This window comes from Anomalospiza imberbis, chromosome 1 (assembly GCF_031753505.1).
Source record: "Anomalospiza imberbis isolate Cuckoo-Finch-1a 21T00152 chromosome 1, ASM3175350v1, whole genome shotgun sequence".
Taxonomy (NCBI): Eukaryota; Metazoa; Chordata; class Aves; order Passeriformes; family Viduidae; genus Anomalospiza; species Anomalospiza imberbis.
Window position 1 is genome coordinate 147,969,369 of NC_089681.1, and position 18,181 is coordinate 147,987,549.

General features: G+C 47.9%; 1 protein-coding gene across 8 annotated transcripts in view; it reads right to left on the bottom strand.

Annotated features, from left to right (window-relative positions):
* Nucleotides 1–13,569: 13,569 nt before the first annotated feature.
* Nucleotides 13,570–18,181, bottom strand: part of CTDSPL (CTD small phosphatase like) — a 79,720-nt gene continuing 75,108 nt past the window's right edge. For all 8 annotated transcript variants that reach the window (XM_068175565.1, XM_068175585.1, XM_068175580.1 and 5 more), the window contains one exon: nucleotides 13,570–17,539. In XM_068175565.1, the coding sequence (XP_068031666.1) occupies nucleotides 17,414–17,539 (126 nt within the window). In that variant the 3' untranslated portion in view covers nucleotides 13,570–17,413. The remainder of the gene's footprint in view (nucleotides 17,540–18,181) is intronic.

Sequence of the window (18,181 nt, forward strand, 5' to 3'; positions counted from 1 at the left end):
TTGGGGAACAGAGGGATTGGGAACTGCAGGGACACAGGGATTGGGGAACAGAGGGATTGGGAACTGCAGGGACACAGGGATTGGGGAACAAAGGGATTGGGAACTGCAGGGACACAGGGATTGGGGAACAGAGGGATTGGGAACTGCAGGGACACAGGGATTGGGGAACTGCAGGGACACAGGGATTGGGGAACAGAGGGATTGGGAACTGCAGGGACACAGGGATTGGGGAACAGAGGGATTGGGAACTGCAAGGACACAGGGATTGGGGAACAAAGGGATTGGGAACTGCAGGGACACAGGGACTGGGGAACAGAGGGATTGGGAACTGCAGGGACACAGGGATTGGGGAACAGAGGGATTGGGAACTGCAGGGACACAGGGACTGGGGAACAGAGGGATTGGGAACTGCAGGGACACAGGGATTGGGGAACTGCAGGGACACAGGGATTGGGGAACAGAGGGATTGGGAACTGCAGGGACACAGGGATTGGGGAACAGAGGGATTGGGAACTGCAGGGACACAGGGATTGGGGAACAGAGGGATTGGGAACTGCAGGGACACAGGGATTGGGGAACAGAGGGATTGGGGAACTGCAGGGACACAGGGATTGGGGAACAAAGGGACACAGGGATTGGGGAACAAAGGGATTGGGAACTGCAGGGACACAGGGATTGGGGAACAAAGGGATTGGGAACTGCAGGGACACAGGGATTGGGGAACAGAGGGACACAGGGATTGGGGAACAGAGGGATTGGGAACTGCAGGGACACAGGGATTGGGGAACAGAGGGATTGGGAACTGCAGGGACACAGGGATTGGGGAACAGAGGGATTGGGAACTGCAGGGACACAGGGATTGGGGAACAGAGGGATTGGGAACTGCAGGGACACAGGGATTGGGGAACAGAGGGATTGGGAACTGCAGGGACACAGGGATTGGGGAACAGAGGGATTGGGAACTGCAGGGACACAGGGATTGGGGAACAAAGGGACACAGGGATTGGGGAACAGAGGGATTGGGAACTGCAGGGACACAGGGATTGGGGAACTGCAGGGGACACAGGGATTGGGGAACAGAGGGATTGGGAACTGCAGGGACACAGGGATTGGGGAACAAAGGGATTGGGAACTGCAGGGACACAGGGATTGGGGAACAAAGGGATTGGGGAACTGCAGGGACACAGGGATTGGGGAACAGAGGGATTGGGAACTGCAGGGACACAGGGATTGGGGAACAGAGGGATTGGGGAACTGCAGGGACACAGGGATTGGGGAACAGAGGGATTGGGAACTGCAGGGACACAGGGATTGGGGAACAGAGGGATTGGGAACTGCAGGGACACGGGGGTTGGGGAACTGCAGGGACACAGGGATTGGGGAAAAAAGGGACACAGGGATTGGGGAAAAAAGGGATTGGGGAACTGCAGGGACACAGGGATTGGGGAACTCAGGGACACAGGGATTGGGGAACAAAGGGATTGGGAACTGCAGGGACACAGGGATTGGGGAACTGCAGGGACACAGGGATTGGGGAACAAAGGGACACAGGGATTGGAGAACAAAGGGATTGGGGAACTGCAGGGACACAGGGATTGGGGAACTGCAGGGGACACAGGGATTGGGGAACTGCAGGGGACAGGGATTGGGAACTGCAGGGACACAGGGATTGGGGAACTCGGGGGACACAGGGATTGGGGAACTGCAGGGGACACAGGGATTGGAGAACTCGGGGGACACAGGGATTGGGGAACTGCAGGGGACAGGGATTGGAGAACTCGGGGGACCCAGGGATTGCTGCTGCCCGGGGAGCAAAGGACCTGAGGTTTCTAAAGGACCACGCTTTACATGCAGGAAATGTGTGGTCTGAACAACCGAAAGCCCAGAGGTTTCTCAGGAACATTTTTGCACTTTACACAGAAAATGGTGATTATTCAATAAAAGCCCACGCCCCAGCTCTCAGCTCTTTCAGCCAAAATCCCAACCACTTCAAATCTCCAATGACGCAGGCTTGAAGTTATTTCCTTACATCCCCTTTCTTCTCTCCTAAATCAGCCTTCCCAGCTGGATTACACTTCCCAAAGCCTCTCACCCTCTCCAGGGCTGCTTTGCACCTCACACTCCCTGCCAGCAGAGCAGCAGCAGGTAACTCCTTCCTGGCTGCTGGGAGCTCCCACAACATTTGCTTTTGAAGATGAGTCCAGATGCATTTGTGCCAGAAAATTCCAGCTGCAGATGCTCTTGTGGCCCCAGGGATGCAGGGGTGGCCAGAAGCCTCAGCTGCAGCACGGTGACAGTGACGGGGTGTGTGCTTGTCCAGATCAGGGGTGTCCCCACTTAGACAAGGGAAATGGGGAGAGTCAGGAGGACACACAGCTCCTGCCCAGCCGTGTTTGGAGTCTGCAGAGCTGTGTGCTAAAAGGAGCTCACAGGTGCTACAGGTGTCTTGCTTTGGCATTCATGTTGGAGAGAGGAGAGGAGAAAAGAGGCAGGGAAGAGGTGGAAGTAAAGTGAAAAGAAGAGGAGAGGAGAGGAGAGGAGAGGAGAGGAGAGGAGAGGAGAGGAGAGGAGAGGAGAGGAGAGGAGAGGAGAGGAGAGGAGAGGAGAGGAGAGGAGAGGAGAGGAGAGGAGAGGAGAGGAGAGGAGAGGAGAGGAGAGGAGAGGAGAGGAGAGGAGAGGAGAGGAGAGGAGAGGAGAGGAGAGGAGAGGAGAGGAGAGGAGAGGAGAGGAGAGGAGAGGAGAGGAGAGGAGAGGAGAGGAGAGGAGAGGAGAGGAGAGGAGAGGAGAGGAGAGGAGAGGAGAGGAGAGGAGAGGAGAGGAGAGGAGAGGAGAGGAGAGGAGAGGAGAGGAGAGGAGAGGAGAGGAGAGGAGAGGAGAGGAGAGGAGAGGAGAGGGAAGAGAAGGGAAGAGAAGAGAAGAGAAGAGAAGAGAAGAGAAGAGAAGAGAAGAGAAGAGAAGAGAAGAGAAGAGAAGAGAAGAGAGAAGAGAAGAGAGAGAAGAGAAGAGAAGAGATAAGAGTTTTCAATTGGAAAGGATCTACAGGAATCATCCAGTCCAACAGCAGTGTGTGCCCTTGCAGCAAAGATGTAGCTGTATGGTTGTCCTTACACATTGCTGAAATCTCATTTTTGTGTTGAGAATTAATCCTTCTTTTTGATGTGACGCAAATCAGACATCCCTGCTGAAAGCCAGGCATTTATCCTGATAACAACTTTCTCCTCCTTCCAGAATCCTGGGGTGGTTTGGGTTGGAAGGGACCTTAAAGATTGTCTATTTCCAACCCCCTGTCATGGGCAGGGACACCAGAGGAGAAAAGAGAACATGTCTCTGTGATGTTTTTCTTCCCCTGTGCTTTCCACACTCCATTCTGTGGCACTCCCAGCCCACTTTATCTCTGATTTCTGCCCTAGGGCCCACTGGCACTGACCACAGCTCCGATGGAATCTCTCTGGCATCCAGCAGAGCAGCAGCACTTATTTCCCAGTTTTTACATAACTCCCCTTTTGAAAATCCCCATTCCTCGAATGAGATGGGGGTTTTCTGGGCAATGGTTTGTTGTTTTAAACTCGTGGTTGTTTTTCCTTCTGGAGCATGGCATAGGTAATCCAGCCAGACCTTGTCACTCATTGCACAGGATCATTCAATCTTTAAATTTGGAGAAGACCTCTATGAATCAGGAGTCCAGTCTTTAACCCAGCACTGCCAAGCCCACCACTAAACCCTGTCCCCAAGTGCCACATCTACACATTTTTTGACACTTCCAGGGATGGTGACTCCACCACTGCCCTGGGCAGCCTGTGCTAATGCCTGACCACCCTTGTGGTGAAGAAATTTTCCTTAAGATCCAAATTAAACCTCCCCTGGCACAACTTGGGGACATTTCCTCTTGTCCTGTGGCTTGTTACTCCCACTTCATTACCACCTCCTTTTATCTCCCTGCTCTCTATTCATGTGTTTGATCCGCTCGGATGTGTCACTCAAGGAGATCTCCCTGCTCACATCTCTGATTTCAGTCATTCCCAAGGAAAACTCTCTTCTGCTCCTCCTGGAGTTTCAGCTGCAGATTGTTCCTCCATGGCTTCAGAGAGCCATCCCTGACACCCTTCCCTGGTTTGGCTGGGGGACCATCAGTCAGGTGTGGTCTATCCACAGATCCACTGACAAAGGAAGTGATTTGGCAGGGAGCTTCCCTAAGAAAGCAGCAGTGTTTAGCACAGTGCCTTGTTTTCATCTCCCTCCAGCTCCACAGTTCAGTTCACACAAGGCAGTCACCAAATCCTTGTGGGAAAGGGCTCTCCCTGGGGAAGCTGCTTCAGGAAATGATGCTTGGAAAGCCCCTCCAAGCCCACCCAACTTAAGTAGCTGAGCTGGAGACAGGAGGGTTTAGTTCTTTCCAGGGGGCTTTTTGGCATGACTAAAGCATTTTTTCCCCAGATTTTCTGTAAGCAGCACTGGAGCTGAAGGATGAGCAAAGCTGCATTTCAAACCTCTGGTGGAGACAGACATCAGCTGGAGCAGGTAGCAGCAAGGGAAACACTGACCTCAACCTGTCTAGTGGGAGGTGTCCCTGCCCATGGCAGGGCGTTGGGACTGGGTGAGCTTTAAGGTCCCTTCCAGCCCAAACCATTCCACGATTCTGTGAATGACTTTTTGGCCATTCCCACCCTGGGCTGATATGAGATGAGAGAGGCTTCTCCCACCACTGTTTTTCCCAGGGAGGTCATTCTTCCCCTGTACTGGGCACAGGTGAGGGCACACCTCGAGTGCTGTGCCCAGCTCTGGCCCCTCAGTTTGGGAAGGACCTTGGGACGCTCGAGCACGTCCAGAGGAGGCAACGAGGCTGGAGAGGGGCTGGGAACACAAACCCTGTGAGGAACAGCTGAGGGAGCTGGGGGTGCTCAGCCTGGAGAAAAGGAGACTCAGGGGTGACCTCATCACTCTCCACAGCTCCTGAAAGGTGGCTGTGCTCAGGTGGGCTTGGGCTCCTTCTCCAGGAGCTGACAGAACCAGAGGACATGGCCTCAAGTTGCACCAAGGGAAATACAGCTTGGATATCAGGAAAAAGTTTTTCACAGAAAGGGTGATCAAGTTCTGGAATGGCTGCCCGGGGAGGTGGTGGAGTCACCATCCCTGGATGTGTTTAACAAAGCCTGGATGTGGCACTGGGTGCCAGGTTTGAGTTGAGGTGCTGGGGCTGGGTTGGACTCGATGATCTTGAAGGTCTCTTCCAACCTGGTCATTCTGGGAATTGTGTGAAACAGGCACCTGGTGTTATTTTCCCCACTCCTGCATGATTTCCAGCTCAGACAGCCGAGGTTTGATGCAGTGCTTTGAAGCTGCTGCCTCGGCTGGAGATCTGAGGGCAGCTCCAGTACATGACAGCTTGTGTTTCCCATCCTCCCTCCTACCTCAGCCTGACACAGTCATTGTCCCTCCCACCCTGCACTGTGCAATTTTAAATAGAGCATCAGGATAAGCCATGAACTCTTAGGAAAACAGGGCTGTGCTTTCACACAGTTTACAGAGCTGGACTGGGACCATTTAGAATTCAGTCTCTCTCTCCCCTTCCCTTCCTTGAATAGTGGTTTAGGCTACCTGCAAGCTAAAATTGAATGTTCGGAGGCCACATAGAGCTCACTGGTACAGTAGCAAGCTCATTTTCCCATCTCTGTGTTTCTTTCATTACAGCAGTGCAGCTCTTTTATAACAGCCTCAAGGCTGTTGGTTGATAAAAGCAGTAAAGCTGTAGCTGCTGCTCATTTAAAGAAAAAAAAAAGGAAATAAAATAGTAATGACAGAGTTGTTATGCGCTTTGAAAATGCTGTTGAAAAAATGACCTTTTTTTTTCCATTGTTCCAGAGCTCCCTAAGAATAGAGGAGGGGAGCCGAAAGTTTGTAGGAATCGAAACATTGAAGTTTGTTTTGATAAAATATTGGCATTTAAAGAGGCAACTCAGAGCACTTTGACCCATCTCTAATTGCTGCCATTCTCAGCAGGGCTGTGGGAGGTGAGATCTCTTAGAATCCAGAATGGCTTGGGTTGGAAGGGACATTAAAACTCATCCAGTTCCACCTTCCACTACCCCAGGCTGCTCCAAGCCCCATCCATCCTGGCCTTGGACACTTCCAGGGATCCAGTGGCAGCCACAGCTTCTCTGGGCACGCTGTGCCAGGCCTCAGCACCCTCACAGGGAAGAGTTTCTTTCTAATATCTAATCTAAATCTTCTCTCTTTCAGTCTAAAGCCACTGCCCCTTGTCCTGTCCCTCCAGCCCTTGTCCCCAGCCCCTCTCCAGCTCTCCTGGAGCTCCTTCAGGCCCTGGCAGGGGCTCTGAGCTCTCCCTGGAGCCTTCTCTTCTCCAGGTGAGCACCCCCAGCTCTCCCAGCCTGGTTCCATCCCTTGGAATATCTCCGTGGCCTCCTCTGGAGTTGCTCCAGCAGCTCCACATTTTTGGTGTGTTGGGAGCCCCGGAGCTGGTCCCAGCACTGCAGGAAGAGTCTCACAAGGGCAGAGCACAGGGGGAATCACCTCCCTCGACCTGCTGGTGCCAGTTCTTGTGATGCAGCCCAGGATGTGCTCCACTTGCTGGAGGATGAGCTGCTGCTCTCTTTTTTTTGCCCAGGTTCTTAATGATCCAATTTCTGCTTCACTGATAATCACACATCAGTTCTCAGGAGGTACCTGCTCTAAAGCTCAAAATTATATCAGGGAAAAGAACCCACCATTATGACTAATTAGTGGCTCTGCTTCAGCATTTCTGACTGTCTCCAGGATGGAGCTGATACCTATTTTGGTAGTGAGATCCCTAAAAATGGGTGACAGCATACAAACCCAGTGCCTGTGTGATCCAGCCTGTCAGCAAGCACATCAAATTCATTATTTTAAAAAACATCACAACAAAGTGTCACAGCTGACAACCTGGTTATGAAAAAGTTAAAAGAAGAACTTGATTTTTCTGTAAAGATGAAATTCAGAAAATCTGGCTCCCTTTGCTGCCTTGTGGCTGACTCATCGCAGGCAGATAAAAAAACATTTATCCCCCATCACCCAAAGGCTTTCAGGAGAACAAGAGTGATGTGGAATCAAATGAGATAAGGCCACAACCTTTACAGAATAGAAAAGAAAATGTATTATTTGTGGAATGGTTTTACCCCCTGGACAATGAGGTATAGATCATTTCCTTCCCTTTCATACCAGTGAAGGTGAGAAGTGCCTGTGCCCCAACAGCATCCAAGGAACTGAAAGAATTTGAGGAGAAACTGGATCTTGGAGAGACCCAGGTTTAACATCAAATCATTAACTAGAGCCTGACCTTCTCCCTGGCACACTGCAAATGTTAAGAAATGCCTGTCAAGGAATTCTTCTCCTTTTAATTTACATTTTCCATATTGGCTGGGTAACATTCATCAAGTTACACCTTCATCCTGCATCCCATGGGGAACATGGATTTGCAGATAATCTGATTTTTGCAGCTGAGAACGTCTTTGTTTTGCTATCAGAGATGCAGGAGTTCCTTGCAGCAGCTTCCCTTCAGCTCCAACACCCCCAGGGCCCCGTGTGGCTGCAGCTGCCTGGGATGGGCAAAGCTGTCTCCTGGAAAAGCCAGGAACCTGGGATCCCAGATGGGATTTCACTTTTAGGGGAGTCTTGCCCTCATGAATTAAAGGAGAGGCAAAAGAAGAGGGGCCATCCAAGCCAGAAGGAAATAGCCAAGGTTGGGTGGCTCCTCCTCAGCTGCTGGAGCTGCAGAGCACCCCTGCTTTACCATGGTCACCCCATTCCTGGGCACGCCCAGCCAGGAGCGGGAGGATGATAAATGGGAATCACAGAATCAAAGAACAGCCCAGGCTGAAAGAGATCTTGATCATCTGCTCCAGCCTCTCATGGAAAGGGAGCCTAGGGAGAGGCTTTCCATCATTGTCCTGCCTCACCTTGAAATCCTCCAGCCATGGGGACTCCACCACACCCCTGGGGAAGTTGTTCCCATGATTCTCACTGTCAAGATTTCTTGTGTCAAGATAAAACCTTTTCTGGGGCAACTTGTAGCCATTCCTTGTTGTCTTCTCCATGGCTCTGCGGGAAGAGAGAGCCTCCATCCTCTTTGTGGCACCTTTCAGCCCTGGGGCGCTGTGAAGAGGGGCCCCCTGAGCCTCCTCATCTCCAGGCAGCAGGCACCCAACTGCTCCAGTCTTTCCTCACAGGGCAGGTGCTTCCAGCTGGGAAGGAGCCTGCCAGGAGAGCAGAAAGCCACGGAGGTGGCTGAAAGGGGTGGCTAATGGCTTGGAAAACCTTCCCTTCTCCAAAAAAAACCCCAAAAGCAGATGCTGCAGTCACTAACAGGGAGAGGCAGCCGTGCAGGTGTGGGGTCCATTCCTTGGAAAGGTCCAACCCTTTTGGTCCAGCCTGGCCCCCTGTCCCCTGTGCCCCTGGCTGCCCTGTCCCCTCGCCCCCGCACGCCGGACACGGGCAGGGAGCGGAACCGGCACAGGGAATGTGCCTTGTCGCACACCTGCCAGCTTGGCACCACTTCCATTTCTTCTTCTTTTTCCTCCCCCTCCTGGAGATGCAACATTTGTCCACAGTTCTATCTCCTCGTGTACTTGAGCCAAAGCTCAATTTAAAATGATGTTGCTTGAAAAAAGAAGGCGAGCAGCAAAGCTTTTGGAGGAAAAAACGGTTCAGCACAACAGGGGAGGTGTAAGGACATAATTTAGAACTCAACTATTTGAGAAATGCTGATTCCCCTCTTTTATTTTCCTGCGCTGATCACATATTTCTGCATTTTCATGGAAGAAAAAATAATCAGTGACTAGAATTATCATGAATACTTATCCTGTATTCAGGTGTGGAGCCGCCGGTTCCTTTCTCAAAGAAAACTCGGGAATAATCGGGCAATGAGGAAATTGCTTGTGAAGCACCAAAAGAGATTGTTTTTTTACCTGAAGGAAGGCGTTATCCATGGACCTGTGGAGCACAATCCTGGCAGGGGACTCGGACGTCCAGAGCTGTGGTGATGCTCTTCCTTGAGATAATAATGTCATTTAAATTTCCTCTACGGCGCCTTTAAAGGGCAGCACTGCACGGCTGCACCATCTCGTGGTGTGACCGGGCCCTGCATGGCCAGAGCCTTTCAAACACTGTTCTTTTCCAAGACTTTTCCAAGACTGACTCATCAAAGCCAAACGCTGCCACTGCCAGACCACATCAAAGCCAAACGCTGCCACTGCCAGACCATGGCACGGCTTGGAGCACCACAATCCCGAGCCACGAAAGCCCTCCAGACCTTCCTCCCTCATGCTCCTCTTTGGGATGCAACAGTCCAATTGTTTTCCAAGTTGCCTGACCCCTCTGGTTGTCATTCCAAGACCTTTCCAAGATCCAGGTCAGCGATCACCCAGTGGGTGGTTGCTCATCTGAACCTGCTCGGGGTGACTGAGATCTGTTACAGAGGATTCCAGTGAGAGCACGGCTCCGGTCACTAGGGAGAGGAAAAGCCAGAAGGAAAGTAAAGAGTCACAGAGCTCCAGCCCTGTGATGCAGAGCCAAGGGCAGGACCTGTACGTGCTCAGCCTCAGCCCTACTCCTACACAGCACCTGGTCCCTCAGCTGTGACTCTTTTGCAACCAAAATGATTCTGTAATTCTGTCATTAAATGGGTTCTTTAGGTCTTGAGAAAAATCTTCCCTTCTTCTTCTAGATGTACTTGCTTGTGAAGGAAAAAGAAGCACTAAACCCCCCAGAGATCAATTTTATACAAATCTCTGGTTCTCAGTCTTTGAGGGTACAGCAGGCATTATCCAGGGGACTGGGTAGACACTAGAAAGAAAGAAACCTAACAGCATTTATAAAATAATTTTCCTATTAAAAACACACATGAAAATGCCAGGCTTTCACCTTTCTGTGGGTTTGCCTTGCAGCAAATGCTAAACTTGCAAGCACCTTCAGCCTGATCCTTCCACGCAGACCCAACTCGAGACATGTGCCAGGTGAGAAACTGCTTCCCGTGGGCACCTTGACCCCACACAGCTCCAGCAGAAGGCAGCTCCCCCAGCTTCCCCTTTCCCTCGGGGGATGAATGTTTGGCTGCAGACTGGGTGACCCAAGACCTGTGCCTGGTCAGCTGCCCAACATCAGCACTCACAGCAGGCACTGTCACCACAGCCTGGGAGAGGCAGCGAGCCTGATCCACTCTCAGCCCCATTTATCCCTAAAACCCGGGACAGGCAGGTGAGGAAGCAAACTGCTTCAGGGACGCTGTGAATGTCATCATCCAAGGGGTGCTGCATGCAGGGACTGGGAGGGGTTTGTACAGAAACCCCACCAGACACCATCAGGTTTCCTCCTGCCCCCTTACTCTCTCCCACAATCCAGGATCTTTGCTCCTGTTCTCAGCTCCATCTTACAGGCTTCAGTGGCTTTGGGAAAGCAGCCAGGTGGATTTCTCCAAACCTCAGCAGGTTAACCAAAAGGACCAGGAGCTGAGCCTTTCTGCCAAATCTGCTGGCAGAGGAAGAAGGCCTTGGTGCTCAGCAGTCAAGGCTTTAATCTTTACTAAAGCCCACCAGCTCCCAAGAGTTGAGAAGAATGGAATGAGAACTTTCTGGTCTGATTCTCTCAAGTCCTTGCTTCCCCCCACAATGTTTTCCCCAAGGAGAATGGCATGTGGACAGAGAAAGGGGGATTTCTGGGAACAGACTTGAACTATTTGCATTATCAGACATGAAGAGAATGAAAAAAAGAACAGAGTTTATTGTCAAACTGAATCAAAGCATTAAAAAAAAAATTTACAAGCTTACACTGTAAAGAAATTTGGTTTTCATCACAAAAGCTTATTAAAATCAAGGAAAACAACCCATTGTCAAGCCAGCGACTCCCCAGCAACCCAGCCCCGAGCTTTTGAGTGCAACATTTATTGCAAGGCTGGGAATTCAGAGGTGGTGACATCACATTTGTAGGGACAAAAGGATCACCCCTCATTATCTGGAGGGACAGAGGCTCTCCAAGGGGGTGACACGTGTCTGGCTGAGCGGTGACTCCTCTGTTCCCTTTGAGCAGCGGCAGCCTTGTCCTTGCTGGGGTGCAGCCCGAGGGTGAGGAGGCTGGCGAGTGTCAGCTGTGCTCGTGTCCAGCCTTTCCTGCCTTTCCATCCCCACCAGGTCATCAAATCAAAGCCTGGGTGCAAAACGAGCGATGCTGGTTGGGGAGAGCAGCGGGAGGCACCATGGGGGGACACAGACACAGCCTCCACCTCCCAAACTCCTCCTGATCCCATTTGAGCCATGGCCAAACCTCACCTTCGGATGCACTGCCCCGTGCAGTGGGAACTCTGCCCCGTGGAGCCACACTGATCCCTGTGTGTCCCTGCCTCAGAAATGCCCCTGAACACGGCTTCAACCATGGCCAGCCCGCTCCCAGCACAGCTCCTTCCCAACAAAACTCCTGCAGCCTTCCAGGGCTGCCAACCTGTCCAAAGCAATGGGTTACCCACGGATCATTCCTTCTCCAGCAGAGTCAGAACTTTCCTGGGCTCCTGCCAGCATGGCTGGGCTGGTGGGAAATCTGGATGGCAAAGGTTGCTTGCCAGGGAAAACTGCTGGAGGCTGCATCCCACCTGGAACAGCCCTATCCCATCCTGCAGGGAAATTTAGAGAGGCTGGCTTTCCTTCTGAGGCAGAGACAACAAAAAGGCAGGGGAAAAACCATTGGAAAGCCTTCAGGTGCACAGACTGTTGTGTATTCAGTTCTGCAGACACTTGGTTTCTGTCAGCACAGAACAACAGGATTTTTCTCACCACTATAAATGAGCTGTTTTATGAATTTTGAAACACTTGCTTTACCGAATGGGAAAAAAAAAAAAGGCATCTTTATCCTAAGTAGCAGTTAAGGAGATTGGTAAAATTAAAAACAAAAAGAAAACAAAACCAAACCAAACAAAAAAAAAAATCAAAAACCTGACCAACCAGTACAAAGTAAAGGCAGGCCAGGTCATCCAACCATTCACAGGACTAACTAAAAAATATTTTTAATTGCAACTAATGTGCTATCTTGAGCCAGCTGCTAATTCCAACAGGCCTGAGGTTTTCTGCTCATAAAGCATCAATAATATGTGCCTTTTCCTAGAAAGGAAGGCTCTGCCTAAGTCTTACTGTGTCAGATACAAAGTCCCAAAATAGATTTTTCCAACCAAAATAAAGTGTTTTATTCAGATATTCATGTGGATATGGCAGTGATGTTAAGAACAGCTATTCAAGTAGCTGAAGTAAGCCCTTCAAAAGAAGTCACACAGCTTTGAGACTTGAAAAAATTATTGTATGATCTCATCCAAGAGATCTAAATAGCTGGAACATCTGCAAGAGTCGCCACCAATTTATTTAGCAGAGTTCATCAGTAGTTCATCAGCTCTGTTTGCACAAGCAGGTGCCAGGGCAGCCACTGAGGAGTCCCGCACGTGACTGAGAGAGGAGAGGGGGAGGGAGGGTGGGACAGGGATGGGGGATTTTACCCTCCAACAGGGATGTGCAGGAGTGAAGTCCCTGCTGAATCAGGGCAGTGCCTGTTACTGAAAGAGAAGTGCAGAAATGCTTTTTCCCAGAGAAGTATTACATGCACAAGTAACTATATTGTTAAAATTTTTTATTTGTGACAGTAAAGAAACCATTCAATACCTGATAGACAACACTTCTCTCTCCTGCAAACACTCATATGGTTATCTGTAGTGTTTCTCAAGTATTGCTGGATTGTTCATTGCATCAAAGTGTAAACAGCTCCATCATAAGGAAAAAAAAGGGAAAGAAAAAGAGAAAAAGAGAAAGAAAGAGAAAGGAAGGAAGGAAGGAAGGAAGGAAGGAAGGAAGGAAGGAAGGAAGGAAGGAAGAAGGAAGGAAGGAAGGAAGGAAGGAAGGAAGGAAGGAAGGAAGGAAGGAAGGAAGGAAGGAAGGAAGGAAGGAAGGAAGGAAGGAAGGAAGGAAGGAAGGAAGGAAGGAAGGAAGGAAGGAAGGAAGGAAGGAAGGAAGGAAGGAAGGAAGGAAGGAAGGAAGGAAGGAAGGAAGGAAGGAAGGAAGGAAGGAAGGAAGGAAGGAAGGAAGGAAGGAAGGAAGGAAGGAAGGAAGGAAGGAAGGAAGGAAGGAAGGAAGGAAGGAAGGAAGGAAGGAAGGAAGGAAGGAAGGAAGGAAGGAAGGAAGGAAGGAAGGAAGGAAGGAAGAAGAAAGAAAGAAAGAAAGAAAGAAAGAAAGAGAATTTCCATTGCTTACTCCTCTGTTGAGGAGCTCCCAATAGAGCTTTAACAAGAAATAAGAGAGACTCAGCTGGGATTTTACAACATCATGTGAAACAGAAAACTGACAGCTGGTTTTGCATAGTTAGCGCAGAGATTCTGAAGCAATTGCCCCACGCCAGTCTCACCTGCCCCTCCTCGCCCCAAAAAGGCAAAAAAACATCACAGCACCTTGGAATCAGAGGCACAAACTTGTTTTTGTTTTACAAATAGGGCTGTGCGGAACTGTGGTTTATTAGGTTAAAAACAATCTGTCCAACAGAGGGTTACGCCTTCGGAAGTCACAGAGCTACAGATTCTTTTTCTTTTCTTTTTTTTTTTTTTTTTTTTTTTAACATTGAAATTTCAAAAGCTGCAACATCAGCACACACCAGTGTCATTTAGATACTTTATTGTCCCCAACCAGTCTAATCAAAATCATGCTGTAAGAAAAGTGATTGCAAACACTGACAACCAAAAACGTCTCCAGGTGTCGAGTTTCTTCCACGTGTAACTTTTGCTGTTTTAATAAAGATCAAAAGGGCGAAACAAAGAGACAAATTGTTCTTCCAAAGCTACCTAGATGAACACAGCAATATTGTACATTTGCCACCATCTCCCCATGCCCAGCCTGCCACGCCTCCTGGTGTGAACAAGGATTCTGCGCACAGCCCTAAGGTTACAAATGGCAACTTCATTGTTAATGCTTCCGTTGGGTTTCAAAAGGGTCTAAGGCATTCTGCCTTACAGCTTAGTTTAAAAATACCCATACAGGCAAAAAACCGTTTTTTAACCCAACACAGAAAGGACAACAGAACTTCAGGCCAGGCAGCATGTCTTTAGAACGACCAACTGGGAAAAGACTTTTCAATATTTCTATAATATCCAGAAATAGAACTGAAACCCAGGGTTTAGAACAGCCCTGGTGACCTGCATGCAGTAACTGCATTTCAAAATATGCAAGAGATTTAGGAAACAAGGTTTTTTTTTTTTCCCCTATTTGAATTTTTTGTTTAAATCTTGTATTTAAAATACAATCAAATACCCGTATTGCAAATTTTACAAACATTCCACTTGTTCTCTGACTTTATGGACAGAACTCTATTGCTTTTTTAGAATCTAGAAACTCTAAATATATAGCGTATGCATATCCACGCAAACTCAACACTTGAAATTTCAAGTATGATGACAGTGTCAAAATAAACAACTGTGACAGTTGTTGGCCAAATCTGAATACCCAGGGGAGTCCAAACCTGATTGCAGAGCACTCTCAGTTCTACTCCCATATGAACTGGGTGGGTTAAAAAAAATAGGACTGATCAGAACTTACAGAAAATACTCTTAATACTAACAGAGATCAAAGCTGTGCTACGTTTTTTGTCTTTGTATTGTCACCAAGTGTCATTTTAATGCTGTACTAAGTTACAGTAAGTTGGGTTTTTTAAAATTTGGGGGTTTTAAGAGCCAAAATAATACAGTACAAGTATGGTTGTACAGAGCATCATCAGAACCGTTCCTCCAGAGGCTGGTGCAGAAGTTCAGTTGCCCATTCTATGTGGATTTGAAAACAATACAAGACACTTTAATAATATAATCAACATTCATTCACAGACTTAAGGCAACTGGTTCATGAAATCGCTGCTTCCAGAGATGCAAACGGGTGACATGGTTTGTCTCACGTCCAACAGGTCACAACTGTCAAACGGCCCTGTCTCGTGGGTTATTTATTTATTCATTGTCTGTTTGGTCTAATGCTAACGAGAAAAAGTCTTTGAATTTCTTCAGCCATTCCTCTCATACCTGCACGACTAACTACAACCTGAATACTTCCCTGCAAACTGCACTGGGGCCCAGGAGCCACAGGCACAGTTGAAAATACTGCTCAGAGAACAACTCTTTTTTTTTTTTTGGCAGCTTATAGTTTCATTACTCTGGAGTCAAATACAAAATTAAACCATCTTCAACTGAAAGTAAACGTTAATGGACTAACCAGAATCCATACGTCCTTTTTTTGTTTGATTATTTTTTTTTTTGTATTTTAAACAAAGTAGGCTTTTTTTTTTTTTTTTCCTTTTTCATTTTTAAACTCCACCTTTTGTCTTTTTGCTGTGGCACAGATTTTATACAGTACTAAGGTGATGCCAGCTGGTTAAGAAACAAAAGGGTGATGCCCTACAGACTCACGGCTGCGACGGGACTGCCTCCAGCACCGCTGGGCCCAGCCACAGCTGGAGCACAGCTGGGGCACAGCTGCACTGCAAGGGGGCTCAGTTTGATACTGCACCCACCACAACCCACTCGCTGCCTGTGTAGACTGGCCTGCCCCTCTCAGATGGATTTGTTAAGCTGCTTCACCAATGTTTTTGAGACAAGGATCACAAGCCCCAAGTCCATCGCAAAGAAATTTGTTTTTTTTTTTTTCCCCCAAGTCATCGGGACTTCTTGAGGAAAAGAGAAAAGGCAAAGGGGGTCTACAATTCAGAATTTAGCACGAGGCTAATCAGAAGCACCAAATAATCCATTTAGTCTTCTCTGATGACAGCCAAACACAGCTGCACTTTTTATGTTTGCAGATTTCTGCTGTGGACAATAACTGAAAGGTGACACTGGAAAGGGGGAGGGAAAAAAACGTGTGCCTTGTTCTTCAAAGGCATAAAATATTTAAACATCATTCATCTGAAATACCTATGGCACTGCAGAAGATGTTAAGCAGGCTCTCAGATTCAGAGATGAGTCTAACTCAACTCCAAAGCCAGAGGACCAATTTTAGTCTAGGCTAGTAACTTCTGCCCTTCCATCAAGACTTGATACAGCTCATAATCTGCATCTTACACCTTGGGGAAAAAGAAATATAAATCCAAGGTGTGGGCAACAAGCTTCCTGCATTTTCATGTATGAAAGAAAGGAGAGGGCTTAATCTTAATTGAAAAAAAAAATGGAAAAAAAAGAAAAATCCTTTACAGGTCACCTTTAACTGGTATATCAGATGCCAATGGATTAATCCATGGGGGTGGGTTATGAAGCCTGCATTTTATTTATTGCCCAAGTTTGCAGCTTACAGAAAATGTCTCATAGCACAGGCACAGTGGCAAAAACAGTATAACAGCCGATGGTCAACTCCATTTGGTGAGTATACAGTAGCAGCAATTAAAAGAAAAAAGTACTCCAAACAGCTCAATGTAGATCCAGCTTACCCAGATGGGTTGTTTTGAGAAAAGAATCTTAAGCTAATAAATAGATCTCCTCGCCGTTCTCCCAAGAGAATGGTTTTCCAAAAAAGAAGAGGCATGGCAGTTGTGCGTGAGCAGAGACAGCAGAACTTCATCTGTCTGGAATTAAAGGTGCTTTAGGTCTATCAGCCACCTAATTTCCTCAACTCCATCACTCCCTAAATACTCAAACAACTGCAGATATGTTTGAAAACTGTGCCCAAAATCCTCATCAGTGAAACAACCATGTTAATGACCCCAGTTCACCCCTCTCACAACCGCCTGAACCTTCTGAGCATGACAAAGAGTAACACAACTTATTGTCATCGTGGAGACAGGAACCCAGCATCTTGGTTTCAACTTTTTCCTTTGTTATATATTACAGTGCTCTATAAATTTTTTTTTCCTTTTTCCTTTTAAAGCATTTAGACAATACAAGACTAAAAGATGTCTGGAAATACGTCTTATACAAAAATGAATTTTTATCTTAAAATAACATTCAAAAAGGCACTTCATTCTGTAAGAAAAAATTCAGAGTCAGGTCAACTGCTCTAAGCAGGGGGGTAAAATTGTCTGCATAGTGGGAGGGGAAGAAAGGGAGAGAAATTCAACTGCTGAAATACAAGCTTCTTTTTTTGGCATGTTTTAAGAAAAGCTGATCCAGTAAAAGATGTCCGTTTATGAAATTAATTAAAAGAGTCCCATTTAAAATAGCTTTTTTTTTTTTTTCCTTTAAAAAAGTAGTCTGAACACATGACCTTAGGAGTCAGGCTTCTGAAGGCTTAATAGCATCACTCATGATTGTCCTTCGTGTCCAATGTAACAGGAAGATCAAGAGTAGCACTTCTGACAGGGGTGACCTCCCCAAAGCTTACACTTGAAAGAGCTGAAAGAGATGGAGACAGCCTCTAGCAACTGCAATCTAGGAGCAGGAGTCACTCAGAGTTAAGGGCTACCTGTTGCAGAGTTTATGAAGCATACTGTAAACTTCTTCCTCTTTGCTTAGTCCTTCAAAGAAAGGAATAAGATCTAGCAGCTCTGTGTCTGTCATGTCATCAAACCAGGACTGCACAGGCACCTGAAACAAAGCAACCAACAAACACTGAGAGGGTTTCATGATGTAAACGACATGCGAGTTTTGTCTGTGTAGGTGTTCTGTAACCATCATCATCATCCTGCTGCAATAATCATGGCAATTATCTACTCATTAGCATTCAGGTGGTGCAGCAGGTTCAACCCCAAGCCCCAGCAGGACAGCTGACCTTCACCTGCATGTCCAGGTGACCCACATGACCCCACACTGGGCAGCTCTCCTTGCTTTGCCTCCTTGGCATCCAGAACAGACTGGAAGGCAGACACAGGTCATGAAGCTGCACTGACACTTTATTTACAAGCAATTTTTCCCCCCCCCACCTAAGAATTATCAGAGTGAGTCACCAGGCACAGGCAGGCAGCAACAACCCCTTCCAGCATGGGGTTTGGAGGAAATGTTTAACTGCAAGGGCAGAACATTGTTCAGGTAAAAATGTTAGATCTAGTGAGTGGGTTCAGAAAACAACACAGATAATAACCCTTAAATATGCAGGCTGGATTTGGGGGAAGGTGCTCGATGTATCTTCACTATGAGAGCACACTGAGGTCTTTCCAAGACTATCCTGGATCTTGTTACAAGCTCTGGTTTCTGCAGAGACTCCAGCATCAGTCAGCCAGCAGCACTTTT